Raw genomic sequence first — 17012 nt, 5'->3', positions numbered from 1 at the left:
AGATTGAAGTATAAAAAGTAGACATGTAATCACAAAGAAGTCTTACATCTGTTGAGCATTGCCCTCCCAAAGATTTTCCAATTCTAAAGTATGTCATTTTGTTGGTAGCTAGCTAGTGTAAACATATAGCCTCACAGTGGCTCATAATTATTGTCTTATCTAAACGTGCACGCAAGACTTTCCAGCTTTTAACAATGTAACGTTGTACTATATAGATTTTATACATTTTACCTACACATACGTGGATAAACGTTAAGGAAAAGTAAACTTTAAATGAAATGCTTTTATTACTGGTATTGTTTCTAATTGGTAATTAGCAATTTTAAACGCTACTTTTACTTATTTATGTGACTTCTCTTTAATGAATTTCTTTGGTACAAATCACGGAGAGATTAATTGATATAATTGCTTAATTTACAACATTGTACTATAAGTAAGTCTGTATTATGTAACTTCTCATTTATCAAATACTTTTATATGGGTCACGGAAAAAAATGATGTAATTAATTTACTACCATAAGTAATCGTATTTCCTTTTGCTTCGGTTCCATAGAACATTATATGTTCCAATTGTGACTATTTTACCTCACACATATGAGTCCATAATTTATCTATAATTATACAAGTGGGCACTACTAAGGCGCGTTTAATGTTCATGAGCTGACTTATAGATCACTATTATTCTATGAGGCCTTCAGAACTGTGTACTTTATTTTTAGAATTTACTCGTAGTACTAACAGGTTGGTTATCAATGACTCGTTGGTTAAATTGTCACATTTTGAAACGTTATAATGTATTTTTAAAACAATGTCACCAGTATGAAAACTAGTTGAATACAGTTTGCACTCTCACTCTTTGAGTGAATACTGATTTTAATCGCAAAAATTTGATTTAAACAAAAAAATTCTTGTCACTAAATTTCAATATGTAAACATGACTACTGTATAGAATAGCACAACAATATTTCCCATCACGTTCTCAGTATTTCTTTATTTCGTTACAAGTTTTAATGTCTAAATTCATTTCTACTGTGTTCACATTTCCGCCTTTATTGCAATTTCAATAGATATTCAGGTCAATATATATTTTCAATGTGTCTTATTTGATTAGGTATAACATCGGCCACCGATTGCCCAGATGGATGGCTAGCCTTTCATGGATCATGTTACCTGTTTGGTTCAGGACATATGCACTTTACAGAGGCAGAGGTCAATACCTTAATTAATTTTGCCAATTATCTTCATGTGGTATTTGCTGTCTTCCAAAGCACTACTGATAAAAGGATTGGAGAAAAGAAAACTATGATTCAGGCTACGTTTAATTAATTATATCGTTAATGTTATAAACTATTTTGGAGATTTTTTCTTTGGCACTACTAAACGAAATACATGCATGTATATAACATTTATTTCAAAAGGTTATTTTAATTACGAAAAGTCTTCTCATACTAAGATTACTGACTTCTATTTTATTACTAAACGAATTCTAATTTCGTTGAAACCGTAAAGATATAATTTAATAAAAGTAGAATGTCAAATTAAGGGCTCCTTAAATTTTAAAAGGGCCATTGATATTATACTTTGTCTATCCTAGGCATATTGTCGTCAACACGACAACAGTGGACTGGTTCATGTAGATACTCGAGAAGAGGATATGTTCCTTAAAGGTTACATGGCGGATCACTTAAAAGGTTAACAACTTTGAAATCGACCTTACAGACTCCAATACATATGGCTATTGTAATTTATGTAATACTTTTTCAAATTAATTATGATACAATGTAGTTATTGGTGCCTAATCAAATAACTAGCCTAATGATACAGTCTATCTTGACACATATTTATGACATATTTAATGAACAGATACTAAGTTATCACGAGGAGAGGGAAAGTAGTTTATTCAACTTACTACAAATTAATATATATATCATTTGGAATGTAAAGTTGACATAGACTACTGACTGGGGATGACAGATGAACTTGTTGAGGGAATTTGGAGGTTGAATGACGGAGAAAATACCGGAGCACCTTATCTAGACTGGGCACCTAGTGAGCAGCAGGATGCATTCGAAGGTGAAGACTGTGCAATGTTTGGCCATTTACTTAAATTTAGATAGGCAGATGTGGCATGTACTACTTCTAGGACTGCTATATGCGAGTTAAGGTAATTTGCTTACATTCATCACATTATCAATTAATATAATACCATTCTACATAATAAATTATAGATATTCTATTTCAAGAATTACGTTTGATGATAAATATGGTCACACTTGTTTCAAATTTCAGTTCATTATAGTTAATTAATGGCATTGCCTTTCTACGAATGCAGAAGAGTTTTAGGTGCAACACATTATCACAATTTTGTTTTAAATACAAAAGGACTAATAGAAAGAATGACTGAAATGATGTTTGCACAAACATTTAGAAATTATCATTTTCTTTTCCAGAGTTGGACAACAAAACGAAGTAATAGGATAAACTACCTATTAACTACATGAGTAAAAACGGAATACAGTAGAACATATTGTATTATATTTATACAAATATAATTGTCATAAACTGAATACATTTATTAATTCTATTTCAAAAATAACAACCAAACTCGCTTTATAAAATCGATTATCTTTGATAATAACATATTTTTCTTCAAAGCTTGAATTTTATCACATTATTTTTTTTAATTTGTTGAAGATATATGTTTGAGGACAGCAAAGTACTCCTGTTCGCCGTGGCTATCGGTTAAAAAAACTCAGTATGTGAAGTAACGAGATAAAACTTTCTGTCTAATAGGCATACATTCAGCATAATCAGCAAATGATAAATACAAAAATAAATAAATTAATTAAAAATAATATAAAGAGGGTATACACAAACATATCATACATTTTTCATTTTGCAGTATAGAATTAAATCTCATATCTACACGGTAATAAGTTCATGCAATAAATTCCTTTACACATTTCCACGATGAAATTATATGCACGAAAAAGGGCATAAAATAACACCCTGATAAAATATTAAATTCAGTCTGTCTGACAATACAAACTTTTTTCCCCTTTTTCTTAAATAAAATAGCCGGTTTTGGCAACTAACTTCACAATATGTTTCTCTGATACAATTTTACATACTGGCAATAAGAGAAATGAATAAAGGGAGGACATTAATATATACTTGTTTATTACTGTTCCTTGTAATATAATTACGCAACTAATATTCTTTCACTTAAACATTTGTATGTTTGTTTCATATCTTGTACACGCTTACATCGATAGCAGATAGTATTGTTTTATTATCAGTGTTTTAACTTATGTAACACAAGGAAGATGAAAAAAAAAAAGTAAAAATACTGCATATTGTTTACCTACTTAAATAATGCACCTTATCAGAATATCTTATGTAGTTCTGTCATAACTTGTGTCTTCACTATATTTATGGGATATGATATCGTGATTTAGATCAGGGGAAACCGATATTTTAAAATTTCAGTGTTATAGAATAAAAAATGAAAACTACATATTATCTAATATTGTTTATTTACTGTTTCGCTTCTACTGATTCAAAGAACTTTGAACCACGGAAACAGGATTATATTGTTCAGATTAAAAAACAATGGATAAATTCGGTGAAATCGGAATCTCACCTGTTCGGACTTGCATTCAAAAGACAGGTGACATTGTTTTGTATTTTTCTATTACTTTCACTGTACGCATTAGTCGGAAGAGCGTCCGAAAACAAACTATAAATCAACGTTTATTTTGTATTACCCAAGTACAACCTCAAAAGATCGAACGACTTTCCATTTGCTGGATAGCTAACCAAGTTAAACCAATTAAAGGCTAATTGTCAGAAGGTCAAGTGATTAATATTTGGACCACGTAGCATTTAAACATGCTCTACGTGGAAAAGTAAAATTGCTGCCGTGACATCAGTCGTGGTTTTTATGTAATATTGATGTGTTCATCTCATCTGTAAATATGACAGGTGTTTGATAGTGAAATTAAGTTGCTTGCCTGTTTCATGAAACACACTGAAGCTATTTGTTATTAAACACTCATTGTGTCAATATTTGATAACGATGAATGATGATACTGCGACACATTTTATTAGATAAATACGTAATTTTGATCAATATCTGTGACTCAGAATTTTTCAGCATACATCTTGTCGATCTTTTTTTCATTGCAGCTTGTGTCAAATATATTCTTGTTTGGGGTCACTGCGCGCAATCGTGCTGACATTGAAGGTTTCAAGAGTTATTTTGCTAATAAGGTAATAATATTATATTTCATGATTTAAGAATTATAGTAATATATGTATTTGAATATATGAATACGCTATAGGTTTATTTTGATACGAGTTGGCAAGCTGCCATATGATATCAGAACTATATCCCCTTTTAGTGGCGATTATACGATCAAGTGTTTGCTTAGTGGGCTAATGTAAACAGATAATAAATTATCCAAAGTCGGCCTTAATAATTCATCTTTTTATTTTGACGCTGTGTCTTGTTTTTACTTTCCTTCAACAACTACTGATACTGGATTTTCGATCCTATAATGTTTTATTCGAAGGTATATGTATATCAATAATGTGTATATGACGTTGATATTTTGTCAACTAAATAAATATCGTATAGGACAGTTTGGATTGGCATAGATTATAATAAAAAAAAAAGAAAAAAAAAACTTAACAAGAAAAAAAACCCTGTAAATTTAACTGTATGTATATTTTTATGTTTTTGCAATTTACAAATAACATTGAAAATAGGGTCTTTATAATGGTGTATTTCTTATGTATTCGGAATTCGTTTTGAGAGTTAAATATAGTATTTTACATGAAACATTATACATCTCGTGGCGTGCATCCAATTTGCATGTTTATAATCATTGCGGAATTCGAGAGATTTCAAACATAACAAATCTTATTAAACATGGGTTTCAAGAGTGTTTGAAGTAAAACCATATAAAATCATGATACAGTGTATATAAATAAATCAACGACCAAGATGAAATTTTATAGTAAAACAAAGAATGGTTGAGGAGAAAAAATCCATTGACCTAAAAGAACTGTCCTGCCGGGAATTTCAGCAATTCTATGAATCTAGAATAGGATTATACATTGTCATACCATCTAGTGGGTCATGTATCTTTATGATTGCCTTGCTTTGTTTTTTCTTAATGGCATTGTTTTGCTCCTGTCCCGCCATTTTGTCCCCATTATTCACATTCATTGTGTAAAACGCTAAAAGCTTATGGACACACTATCAAATCCGTTTCTGGAACCAGCCAGTACTGATCAATGAGTGTATAGTTTCTTGCTCGAGTGCACAACGGCTTGTCCCTAACGAGATTTGAACCACACATAGCTAGGGATCCTAACATTACAAGTCCTTAGCGTTAACCACTCGACCATTCTGCCAGAGAAATTTCTTAGCAGAAGTAATTTGTGTATGATGCAAGTTACGATATTCTTACAGATTGAACATACAGAAAGGCGGGAGAAAGTCATTGTTAAATATTACACGTGGAGCAATCGCAGTAGCGAAAAACAATCGCTTGAACGATGGCTTCTTAAACCAATAAAGTACGAAAACGTAAGTTTTGTGTTATGTTGTTTCCTTTGTGTTTTTTGTTATTAAGCTCTCATTTCGAAACTGAAGCTACCTACCAGTTATTTTCAAATATCTTACATTATATTTCAGTAAGTTGATAGTGTACAGATATTTCACATTTTACAATTATACCACACGGTTAATGATTTTAAGTACAATTTCATTTGACTCTTATGAAACCTGTAAAAATAATTGAAGGTGTTTAGATATTGATAATCGATAAATTGATTAATTGTAGAGAAAAGTACAACAATTGTATTTTATACATGTTGTAGTGATGTTCTCGGTATCAACGATAAAACTTTTGCTCTTTTGTTTTAGAAAAAGCAGTGCTGGCCATACTATGGAATGGACATCCAGGAAGCATGGTCACTGGGCTACACAGGACTTGGCGTCAATGTTGCTATTGTAGATATTGGAGTAGATGTTGACCACCCGGACTTAAAACGAAACATTGTAAGTTGTTTTTCAAGAAAAATGCCAGAAGTATACAACATGTACAAAACAAAAGTATAGCTGTTGAATATGTGCAAAATTTATATGCAGTTATGAAGCTCTATCAACAAAGACTGGATTTTGATTAAATGCATAAGCACCAAAGTTTCAAACTGTAATTAAATAAAGCACAAATAATCATATAATTATAGTTTATTTGCCAAAACCTTTGATCCTGCTTTAATAAGCTAAACATATTTCTTGAAGAGATCAATGCATCTATCAATCTAAACGTGTGATCTGTAGCACCTTTATGACGGTAATTAAGGTTTTGCAAAAATAGCACAAGGCCAGCATACTTTTGTTTCCATTTACAGGATTTGAATCTTTCGTACAGTTTTGTGGACAAAAATTACAGCTTTGTTAATCCTGAACGTTTTAGAGACTACATGGAAACCGAGGAAGTAACAAGGTGTTAAATCTTTTATTTTGTCTGTCTCACTATCTCTTACTTTTTCTTAAAGTGCATAATCAGTTACACAATTTACAATGTTTAACCTCCTTCATTAAATAATACTTTATTGAACACAAAATGTCATATATATAATGGAAAGAAAACATAATTGATTTTTTTATTCTCTCACACACGTGCATACGCGCACACACACACACGCACGCACGCACATCTCCATACATACATACATACATACGCGCACACGCTCGCACGCGCGCACATACAAACATACATATATGATATTTGTGTTCATTTTTGCAGTCATGGGACAATGGCGGCTGGACTTATTGGTGCGGAATTTGGTAATCAAAATTGTTCTGCTGGAGTTGCATTCAATGCAAAATTAGCAGGTTTGCAATATTATTTCTAAAAAACAAACATACATTTGAAATTTCATTGTTTTACCTTTAACTGAGTGTGATTAACTATCAATGATTTGAATTTATAAGCCAGTTGGTATTTATTTTTATTGTGCAGAATAATCGTTACATTCTGATGCCATACATAATTATAAGTAAATAAGTTAACATTTTATTTATCTGCAGAAAAACGAGAACACAATTCTCCTAGGGTAATATCTTATAATGTTAAGAAACATATCTCTATCTCTCATGTTGATAGTTTGATCACACAAGAGAACTTTACTTATATTATCGAGTATATTATCCGGATATAAAGAACACTTGAGTACAAAATGCTGCTCATATTCAATGTTACCAGAATTTCACAGTTTGCAACAGTCTCTGATCTGGCGCTTCACCAACATACCGCCCGGTTTCTATACGGAATGGCAGGATACAATACCGCGAATGTGCTAGTAGCGATCGCTCGTTCTTTAAGGCTGAGGTCAAGATATGTTTTATTTTTAAAGTCGCTCTTGAAATGGAATAATATTCGCAACTTATAAACTTTCATAACTTCCCAAGGCCAATCATTTTAATGATTTTCAATTATGCATTGTTTGCTAGTTGTTTTCTGACTTACTGGTTGTCTTTAAATAAAGCTGTCATTTAATTCGATCCTAAACCTCACTGCACCAGTTACATTAACAATGGCTATACAACGGCTGTAATCCAAAAACACTTTTATGATTGTTTTGTCATTTAGAAACACGGGCCTGTTCTGCATCCGTAGCATTTTTAACTATCATCTTTAATGGATAGATCCCTATGTAACCCTAATCTGTCTCATTCAAATTATCAGACTAGTGTTTTAATATATGATTTTCATCATAACCTATTTGTTAACAAAAAACACATGTCAATGTATTGTAATTCAAATAAAAGGTCAGAGTAAGGATCTATCATATTGCCCGAATCCAAACAATATGACAGGTAATTGCAGGTATGGGTTGAAATATGTGGACACCAAGAAATGATCTAATCGTACAATGCTGCACTTTGTTTTATTGTTTGGTATTTTCTATAGATGTTTTGTCCACGCCCGAGCAGTAATCCATAATTTGAACAGCAAATGAATTGAGAAAAATTCAGCTGTATTAATGTAAAATTCCTTTATATCTCTAGTCTGAGCAATTATTTTTCCAAGTGCTCTTACGGCATTTTTTGCGAGAATTTTAGCATTCAATGATAAGTCATCTTTGCAATGAAACGTCACCTTAATAATTTAGTTAATAGTTTAATTATCCGCCAGCGTTAAATATGTTTTCACCTATTTTGAATGAAGAGTCAGTACATGCTACACGGTTTGGGCAAAAACTGATTACAATTAGATGTTTCAGTGTTTTTGAGTACACAACGTCAACATCAATCGCGTAATGTAAATTAAATACTTTGGTTTCGCTTTATATGTATAGTTCTAATAACAAAAGAGCGCAAATTCTTTGAGCCACGAGCGACAAAGAGCACGTAAATAATATGAAATTGTAGCCTGTACCTATGAAACAAATTTATAGCCCACAGAAACATATTCCTAACAAAGCCATGAATTCACCTACAAACTTTCACCTCCGACGAAGTGGATGCATTAACATTAAAATAATATCGCTTTTCAAACCATTTACTTAATTAATCCGCTGTTCATTATTGTCAGTAGTCCAATCACATACGTCCAACCGCTAACGTCAATCGCAACGTACTTCTTTGTGGGTAGATTTTGCAGAACTGCACATGGATTCATCTCAATGATCCGCTTTTATCTCGAGTCACTGCTGCAAATCTGAACATGCTTATACTGTTATATGAATCTAAATTATGGATTGTTTGTAAGTTGCAATACTTATTTCTTTTTTTCAGCTCTAAAGGTGTTTCAAATTAACAAGCGATACATTAGTTTGGACGTACGAATGGGATTTCCCTTTTCAATCGATAAAGTCCCTTCTGCACTTGAATTTAAACGACAAGACATCGATATTTACTCTTGTAGTTTCAATCTTCATAATAAATACATATCAGCAAGCCCAGAGATGAAGTCAGCATTACAGGAAGGAGTGCTAACGGTGCAGGATGTCATGTTTTGAAACATTTATCACTTTCTTTAAATTCCATTTATGAATACAATATTTAATACAGTTGAAGATAAATGTAAATGACAATAAATTAAGTAATTACATTGTAATTGGCGTTTGCTTCCTTAGTTATTCTATCAAATTGTTAAATGTTCTATTAAATTGTTAAATAAAATTGAAAAAATCAACAATAAAATGAAATTCAATAAAAAAAAATAACGAGATGGTTCTTTAGCAGTACGCTGTACGCTGCACACTCTAGCACATACATGACATACACTATTATTCATAAAACATATTTTAGAGAAGTCAATTTACTCGACCAATACAATTACAAAATTTATTCCAGTTAATATACGCATTGCCTTTCTTTTGGAAATGAATTTAAAATAAATCGGTGTCAAATGTGGTTTAAGTTCATAATTATCTGAAGTACCTCTAGTCCAACTTTTGTATTGTTAGCCGATATGATATTACGTTAACCAATGAATGTTATTTTTTGCTTTTTTAACCAATATTTCTATAATCATAGCATATATATTATTAAATTTTATTTCTATCTTTTTCTCTGTATAGGGCAGATTGGGTAAAGGGAGCATTTTCGTATTTTCTGCAGGAAATAAAATAGGCCCGGTTTATGACTGTAACATGGAAGCTCTTGCAAACAGCATTTATACGATTACAATTTCTAGTGTTGGCAAGGACGGCTCGATACCTTCTCATGCTATACCATGTGCCACTACCTTGGCTTCTACATATGGCGAGTTTAATACACTCAGAGGTCCAAAGACTTTGGTGAGATGATTTTAGAAATTCAGCAATATATAATAAATGTTATAATACGATATACTTTTTTATCTAACCAATTAAATCAGCTGTGAAAAATACATATATCGTGTAAACTCGAAAGATATTACCAAATTTAATTTTTATCTAAAATCATTCTTCTAAAACTTAATGTAATTATCATTATTTCTGAATCAAACTATTTACATCTCTTCATTAAGGAAACTACAAGTCACGATGGCATGTGCGGTTACTTTAAAGGAACTTCAGCATCAACAGCTTTAGCGTCTGGAATAATTGCTTTAACCTTACAGGCAAAGTAAGTTATACACATTTTGTTCGATTATTATTCACGTATTGATTCAAATACATACACTGACATTTACACACGATACTTCGATACAGATATCTTATTTAAGATTACTGACCGGGTAACACTCGGTTTTATACAGATTAAGAAAAATAAAACACACTTTGATCAGTAGAGGGGTTTGTATTTTAGACCAAATGGAAAAAAGTTGAAATCAGAGCCATCATTAGGTACCTCTGTAAGAAAGGGATGTCCCCAAGGAAATCCACCAAGACTACATGGATACACTTGGGAAGGAGTCCCCTTCCTATAGCACTGTGAAAAAATGGGCTGTTGACTTTACAAGGTACAGGGCGAGCATTGGAGATGATGAGCGGATGACGATGAAACATCCGAAGCTGTGCACGATCTGGTCATGTGCGACAGAAGGCGAGACCTGCTAAGCATTCCTAAGGATGTGGGTATAAGCTTTGGTTCAGTTCAGGCAATTCTGACTGATGTCTATGGCATGTCAAAGGTTTCCGCTAGATGTGTCCCCAGACAGTTGACTGACGACCAAAAACGGACCGGGCTTGACATTTCATTATATCTTTTGTCTCTCAACGAGGATGAACCTGATTTTATCTGCCGGATCGTAACTCGGGATAAAACCAGGGTCCATCACTTCGATCCAGAATCCAAAAAAAACCCCAGAGCATGCAGAGGAAGAACCTGGCTCACCCCTCCGAAGACATTCAAATGGGTGCCATCAGCAGGGAAGATGACGGCTTCAATATTTGGGATAGTCAGGGGATAATCATGATTGGTTATCTTGAGCAAGGTCATACCATAAACAGTACGTATATTGCAGACGAATTGAAACGTCTGCGTCAAGAAATCGCGCGTAAAAGGAGGGGCAAAATGACTCAAGGCGTTCTGCCCTTCACGACAATGCGCCAGCTCACACATCCCAAGTTACGATTGCTGCTAAAACTGACTGCGACTTTGAAATTCTTTCCCAATCCCTAGACTTTTTGGAAGCAATTAAGGTGTCATGGAGGCGGTCAATAAGTCCTTTGACGCCCAAAATAGAGAGTTGTATTTTGAATGGTTAAACAAGTTGGAGCACAGGTGGGCTAAGTGCATATATGTAGAGGGCGATTATATTGAAAAGTAATACCATTAGTTAGGTTCTCTGACTGCAATAAGTACATCGGGCCTAGAACTTTTTTTATCAATCCTCGTTTGTAAAACAAATTTATTTGAGAAACGAAAGCGGCCTGTTGTTTTAGTTCTAAATAAAATAATCTGGAGCTGCTAAGAATTAGACTAATATGTAAATCAATATACACTTATATGCATATTTTATTTAATCTGCTGCATAATATTTATCAACAAAAATAAACTTGAGATACTTTTTAACGTTTTTTACTTTTTCAGTTCTAAGCTGACTTGGAGAGATGTTCAACACATAATAGTACTATCTTCTTCTCACGAAAGACTTGAACATACCGGAGGACTAATGAAAAATGCTGCCGGGCTACAGTGTAAGCTGATATGTAAATACTTGAAGACACGATACTTTCATATAAATACATACAATACGATAGTTTAAATAACTGATATCATATGCCTTGATACACTGAAGTGATTTTTGAGTTACTAGTATTTGCAGTTAAGGATAACATTAAAAGATAAAGTAAATGTATCATACACACAAGTTGATGCCTCAGGAATCTTAACTGTATCTTGCTTATGTACGCAAGTGTAGATGCATCATAAGAAAATAAATGAAACCATTAGTGAAATAATACAGGATTTATTAAGTTAGAGATTATGAAAAAAGTGGTAATTATATAATTTTTTGAAACAGCTGAAATGTCCTAAAGCGTATCTATATAGAACGTTTTTGTGACGTATAGGAATGTTTTAAACTGTCATTATATTAGGCACGAGCGAAAAAGACCTGCACCACTCTTTTGGTCACGTATACCGCTTTTTAAACTATTGATAACCCAAAAGACTTTTAATTATATACACGATATTTAGTTTAAAGTGAAAGAAAACTTTTTAATTTGATTTTATGACATTTGAATAATGATAATGCTAATATTTCTCATATAAATTTTACTTATTTGGACTATTTTTACACAACGAACAATGCTATTGAGATAATAGCTTTGGTAAACTTGTGATGTTGCAATGTCAACAGTAAGTTGATAGATAACTAGTTCGCACAATTAAACTTCTAATGTGATTTGTTAATTTTGTAGATAATTCTTTCTTTGGATTTGGATTGATGAATGCTACTGCTATGACATTGTTGGCTGAAAAATGGTTGACGGTACCACCTCAAAAACAAACCACAGTATATGAAACACAAAGAGAAAACTGGTAAGTATTGTTGTATGAAACACAAAACTGTCAATTACTAGATGAATTATAGAACAAAATGTGTGTCTCATATAACTCTTCGATTATGCTTCAGAGTTGAATATCATATCATTATAAGACACAACCAGTGGCGTTCATTGAATTGTAAAGCTTTACAAGACACATATGATTAATATTGTTGTATTTTGAAGCACCCAAAAAAATGAATATATTTGAAGTAGTAAGTATCAGAAAGATACATCAGCGGTTTGCCAGAAGGGAGATGTGCCCCCTTCTATTTTAGGGGTTTGAAGGGGGCGGTAGCTCATCGCCAAGAAAATTCTAGAAATGTGACAGGCTACATTTTACTCCATCTCGAGCAAGGTCATACCATAACAGTACATATATTGCATTTTCCATTGAGAAGTTGCAGCACCTTGAAATAATCAGTTTTGATGAAAAAAAACAATGCAAAATAGTAATTTTTGGCAATTTTGAGATGTCCCCCCGTTGCCTTGGTAACAGGAAATTTGAGACTGAGCATGCTGTTACAGAGGGCTATGGTCTAGTCAACATTTTTGCCAAGTTTCATTAGTATTGAAGCATTTTTCAAAGTTTCATTGCAGTTTGAACTTGTAACACGATGCTTTCCAATGAAAACGGTCATTTTTCACAATATGCTCATGAGGTAAAATGCTTCCAATATATTCTGAAGTATAAATTTTCATATTTTTTACAAACTAGTTCCTTTATATTGTAGGCCTCCCCGTCAAGATGCAATAGCTGTTACAGTTCAGGTCGGACCATGTGAAAAGGGTGATCAATGTATCAAATTCTTGGAGCATGTACAAGTAGAGCTGAAATATGATAAACAGTTTGAAGCTTTTGTGGACATATTGCTTTGTTCACCGTCGAATTCCTGCTCACTTTTACTAAACAGGAAAACTTCTGATAGGACATATGATTACAAAACTAACTCATATCATGGAACACGATCCTGGAATTACACATCAGTACAGTTTTGGGGAGAGAATCCTACTGGACAGTGGTTTCTAATTGTTCGTAATAGCAGTGATCTTGATCAAGGTAAGTATTTAACATTGAAATAATTCAGGTTAATTATCGGAAACAACCTAATGTTTGATCAATTCGTTTTATATTCCAGTTGTCTTTAGTTTGAAATGTTAAAGAAGTGTTATATATAGCTTTGAATTGACAAAAGAAATACCTCTATTTTTCAGAAATGTTTAAACTACGAAAAGTTGCATTAACGTTATATGGAACACCGACCAACCCCTCAAAAAGATTTTATAACCTGCAATGGGATGAGAGAAATAATTTGAAAGAATATAATGTTTTAAATCTAATTGAATGGTACAGCAGGTTTAAACACTATGTATTAAATGATCTCCCAAACTCTTCTAGAGACAACACGGAAGAGAATTTGAAAGAGTCAAGCCATAAAGTGTATTTATTTTACGTCTTCCTCGCCTCTGTTTTTATTGCATTAGTAGTAATTGTAATTGGTTGCTATTTGAATAACTTTATTGTAGCTATGACTTAGTACGTGCGGAACCAGTCTTGATATACACAACTCTGTTCACCCCAGATATAATGATAGGATGGTTCTTTTAGTTCGGTACTAACTAATGTTTCAATCATTACACTAAGAGACTAATCCATCTCTCGGAAGTAATGATTTCTTTTCATGAAATTTATGAAAATTGCAGACTCGATTTAATAGAATGACGTTCATGAGAGAGATAATATAAAAGTGCAATATCTCCCACACATCCTAGCACAGACTTAATTTGACTTAAGTTCTATCCACGACACTATCGTGCTTGATCCCGAACGCAAAGAAAAATATAACAATACTGATGTGATTTATAGGACAACTTAGACACGTCTTCTATGTCTTTCAGCCCAGCCTTTACTCCGCCCTGTGGGTCGAAAAACATAGATATGAATGATAGGATTGTATTGCTTATCTTTTTCTGAACTCTTGGCAAATTTAGACAAAAACACTAAATATTGCGGTGTATGGAAAATTTAGTAAATTACTAATATTAGTATTAGTAATTAATGAAAATGTTGGTCTAAATCCATTTACCATCGACCATTTAGCGATATAAATAGAAATAATATATTAATTATAAAATGCAATATGCAAGTTATTGCAAATGAATACCAGTTTTAGTTGTATGTCAATTTTATTCTGATTTAAGAATTAACAAAGCTAAGTTTAAACAAAGGTTCAAAACAATGAAATCATAAAATTTAGCCAAATATATTCACTTATCTTTATATTGAAAACATGATATTTTTCTTGTCATCATGTAACAATGTCATACTTATTATCATACTTTACTTTTCTGTTGTAACAGTTTTATGTTTTGTACGTACATGTATTCATGGTAGAAATACTTGTTGTTAAGAATAGATATCATAAAATAATAAAATTCGAGTTGAACATTTGTAACTATAATTTTGTTAAATATGCTAAACAGGTGAAGAATGGTCTGAGAAATAAGATAGATCATAATCCTCGAAGTATAAATTTGGTATCTAATAAGTTAAATGTTTAAGTGTTATTAAGTAATTATCATTTCTATTTATTGAAAGAATTAATAGAAAGCAATTATATTTGTGTGCTGACATGTAGCGGATATATTCAATAATGCTATCTTGCCATGTATAAATTCATTGATTCAATGTTATTGATGTTCATCTCATGCTCATGGATCATATATGAATTATTTCATTAATAATATGTTGAATGCTTATGCCAATAAAGTATCTTTTTAATTCTTGAATTTTTCTTCGTTCTATCTTTGCCATACCGCGTATAATTATAATTACATAGCTTTTTTATATGTAATATACCTTTGCATTTTCAAAAAACGTGCTCACAATGATATTTTGCATGTGTAGTAGTCTATTATATAATATTTGATTCTTTTATGCCAATCAGGATCATAGGCGCTTAGGTTCTATTATCATTTTTTTAGAAAGGGCAAACCTGAATTTTGTGACGTATAAATAATGATTGAGAGCATGATAGATGATTTTAACCTGAAAAAATTGCGATCAATGTGAAATAATTTGTCATAGAAGTAACAAATTGAAATGTAAACAAAGAAGTATTTTGCCTTCAATACAAAATACTTATTCACTATAAGTATAATAGTTTCCAAAAGGCAGCAGGTGCAAAACATGCTTTAAATAACTGGTCAATGAGTAACTTTCTTGAACTAAAGAAATACAAAAAAGAAGAAATAAACCATTGAGAAATAAATGAAAACATTTATGAGGCATAATGGGACTTTAATGTGTCACTTATTTACGTGACATTATTTCTATCCAGGTGCAAATGGTCCGTGAACAGGTTTAAATATAATAACTTGACATTTTGCCGTAAATATTCAATTTTATATCTTACTATTAATTATGAAAATACAAAAAACCAATAATTCCACGTGCCTAACGGACATTTCTGTAAATATCGTTCAAAATATATAGGTAAAACGTTATTCTTAAAGAACAGTGTTGCAATCTGTTTATATATTTAAGGTAGTTTATATACTGTATTATAAACTTTCTTCATCATCAATTATTGATCATTCACCATAACAGTTGCCAATCTCTTGAAATATATACCTTTTCAACACATCATGAAAATAAATGTCGCGTAAATCTTGTGTACTTTCATATTTTGATTTGAATACACGAGAACGTACGCTTACTTATGGTAAACAAATGTTGATGCATATAATGTTTTTGATGACAACTGTGACATAATCAAATACAAGCTTGCATTGACTTATGTCCATAATAACTGACAAAAATTACAATACCATAGATATCAGACTTGACAGAAAAGCTTATAAATTTGTTTTTGTATGCGTTTCTCTATCTAACTTACAACTCATTATAACTTAATGAAATTAAATAACTCCAACAAAGAGTTAGTTTGTTTTGTTTTTGTATATTTATGCGTTAAAAGAGAATCCCACAAGCTATTGGCCAAGACATACATCAAATGTCAAACAAATATCGGAAAGACCTACCAGAACCTTCCTTTTATATTTGTGTTGATTTCATTTTTTTAAAAAAAAAAAGTTTGCTCCTTATGTGAGTGTTCTTAATTACGATGGTTGACTGATAATCTGTGAGTGTTGCAAAATCTTTGTGTTTTTTCAGACAATTGCATTTCTATATATATATTTTCATCAATCGCATGTTTGACATCATCATCCGACCAGCTGTGGGTATCAGAAATAGACATCTTTAACCTTTGGAAACAGATGAATGACTATGGAGCAAAATAATGTTATCAAAGGTAATATGATGCGGAACATATATATGTACCATTGATTGGTTTAATTATGCAGATGATCAACATTTTGAAATTCGGTATCCATTAGTGAACAGACTTTGCCTTCTTTGGGAAAACGTTTGTAGAAAGTTGATCTTGAAACGAAAGTCTCTTTCAACTGTCAAAAGTATTTGAATCTATAATAGTTTCATCTTT

General features: G+C 32.0%; 1 protein-coding gene across 1 annotated transcript; it reads left to right on the top strand.

Moving 5' to 3' along the window:
• The first annotated feature begins 171 nt into the window (after window positions 1-171).
• LOC132745223 (neuroendocrine convertase 2-like) lies at window positions 172-15047 on the top strand. Its single transcript, XM_060734072.1, has 17 exons — window positions 172-309; window positions 1112-1209; window positions 1595-1691; window positions 1945-2164; window positions 2451-3670; window positions 4189-4272; window positions 5480-5596; window positions 5936-6070; window positions 6427-6521; window positions 6825-6913; window positions 8819-9021; window positions 9607-9825; window positions 10038-10135; window positions 11546-11652; window positions 12379-12499; window positions 13239-13564; window positions 13720-15047. The coding sequence occupies exons 5-17, from the start codon at window positions 3506-3508 to the stop codon at window positions 14040-14042; spliced, it is 2082 nt and encodes a 693-aa protein (XP_060590055.1). The 5' UTR covers window positions 172-309; window positions 1112-1209; window positions 1595-1691; window positions 1945-2164; window positions 2451-3505; the 3' UTR covers window positions 14043-15047.
• The last annotated feature ends 1965 nt before the right edge of the window (window positions 15048-17012 follow it).

The sequence above is a fragment of the Ruditapes philippinarum genome, unplaced genomic scaffold (genome assembly GCF_026571515.1).
Source record: "Ruditapes philippinarum isolate M1 unplaced genomic scaffold, ASM2657151v2 ctg3395_1_1_1_1, whole genome shotgun sequence".
Lineage (NCBI taxonomy): Eukaryota > Metazoa > Mollusca > Bivalvia > Venerida > Veneridae > Ruditapes > Ruditapes philippinarum.
This window is presented reverse-complemented; position numbering and strand designations above follow the sequence as displayed.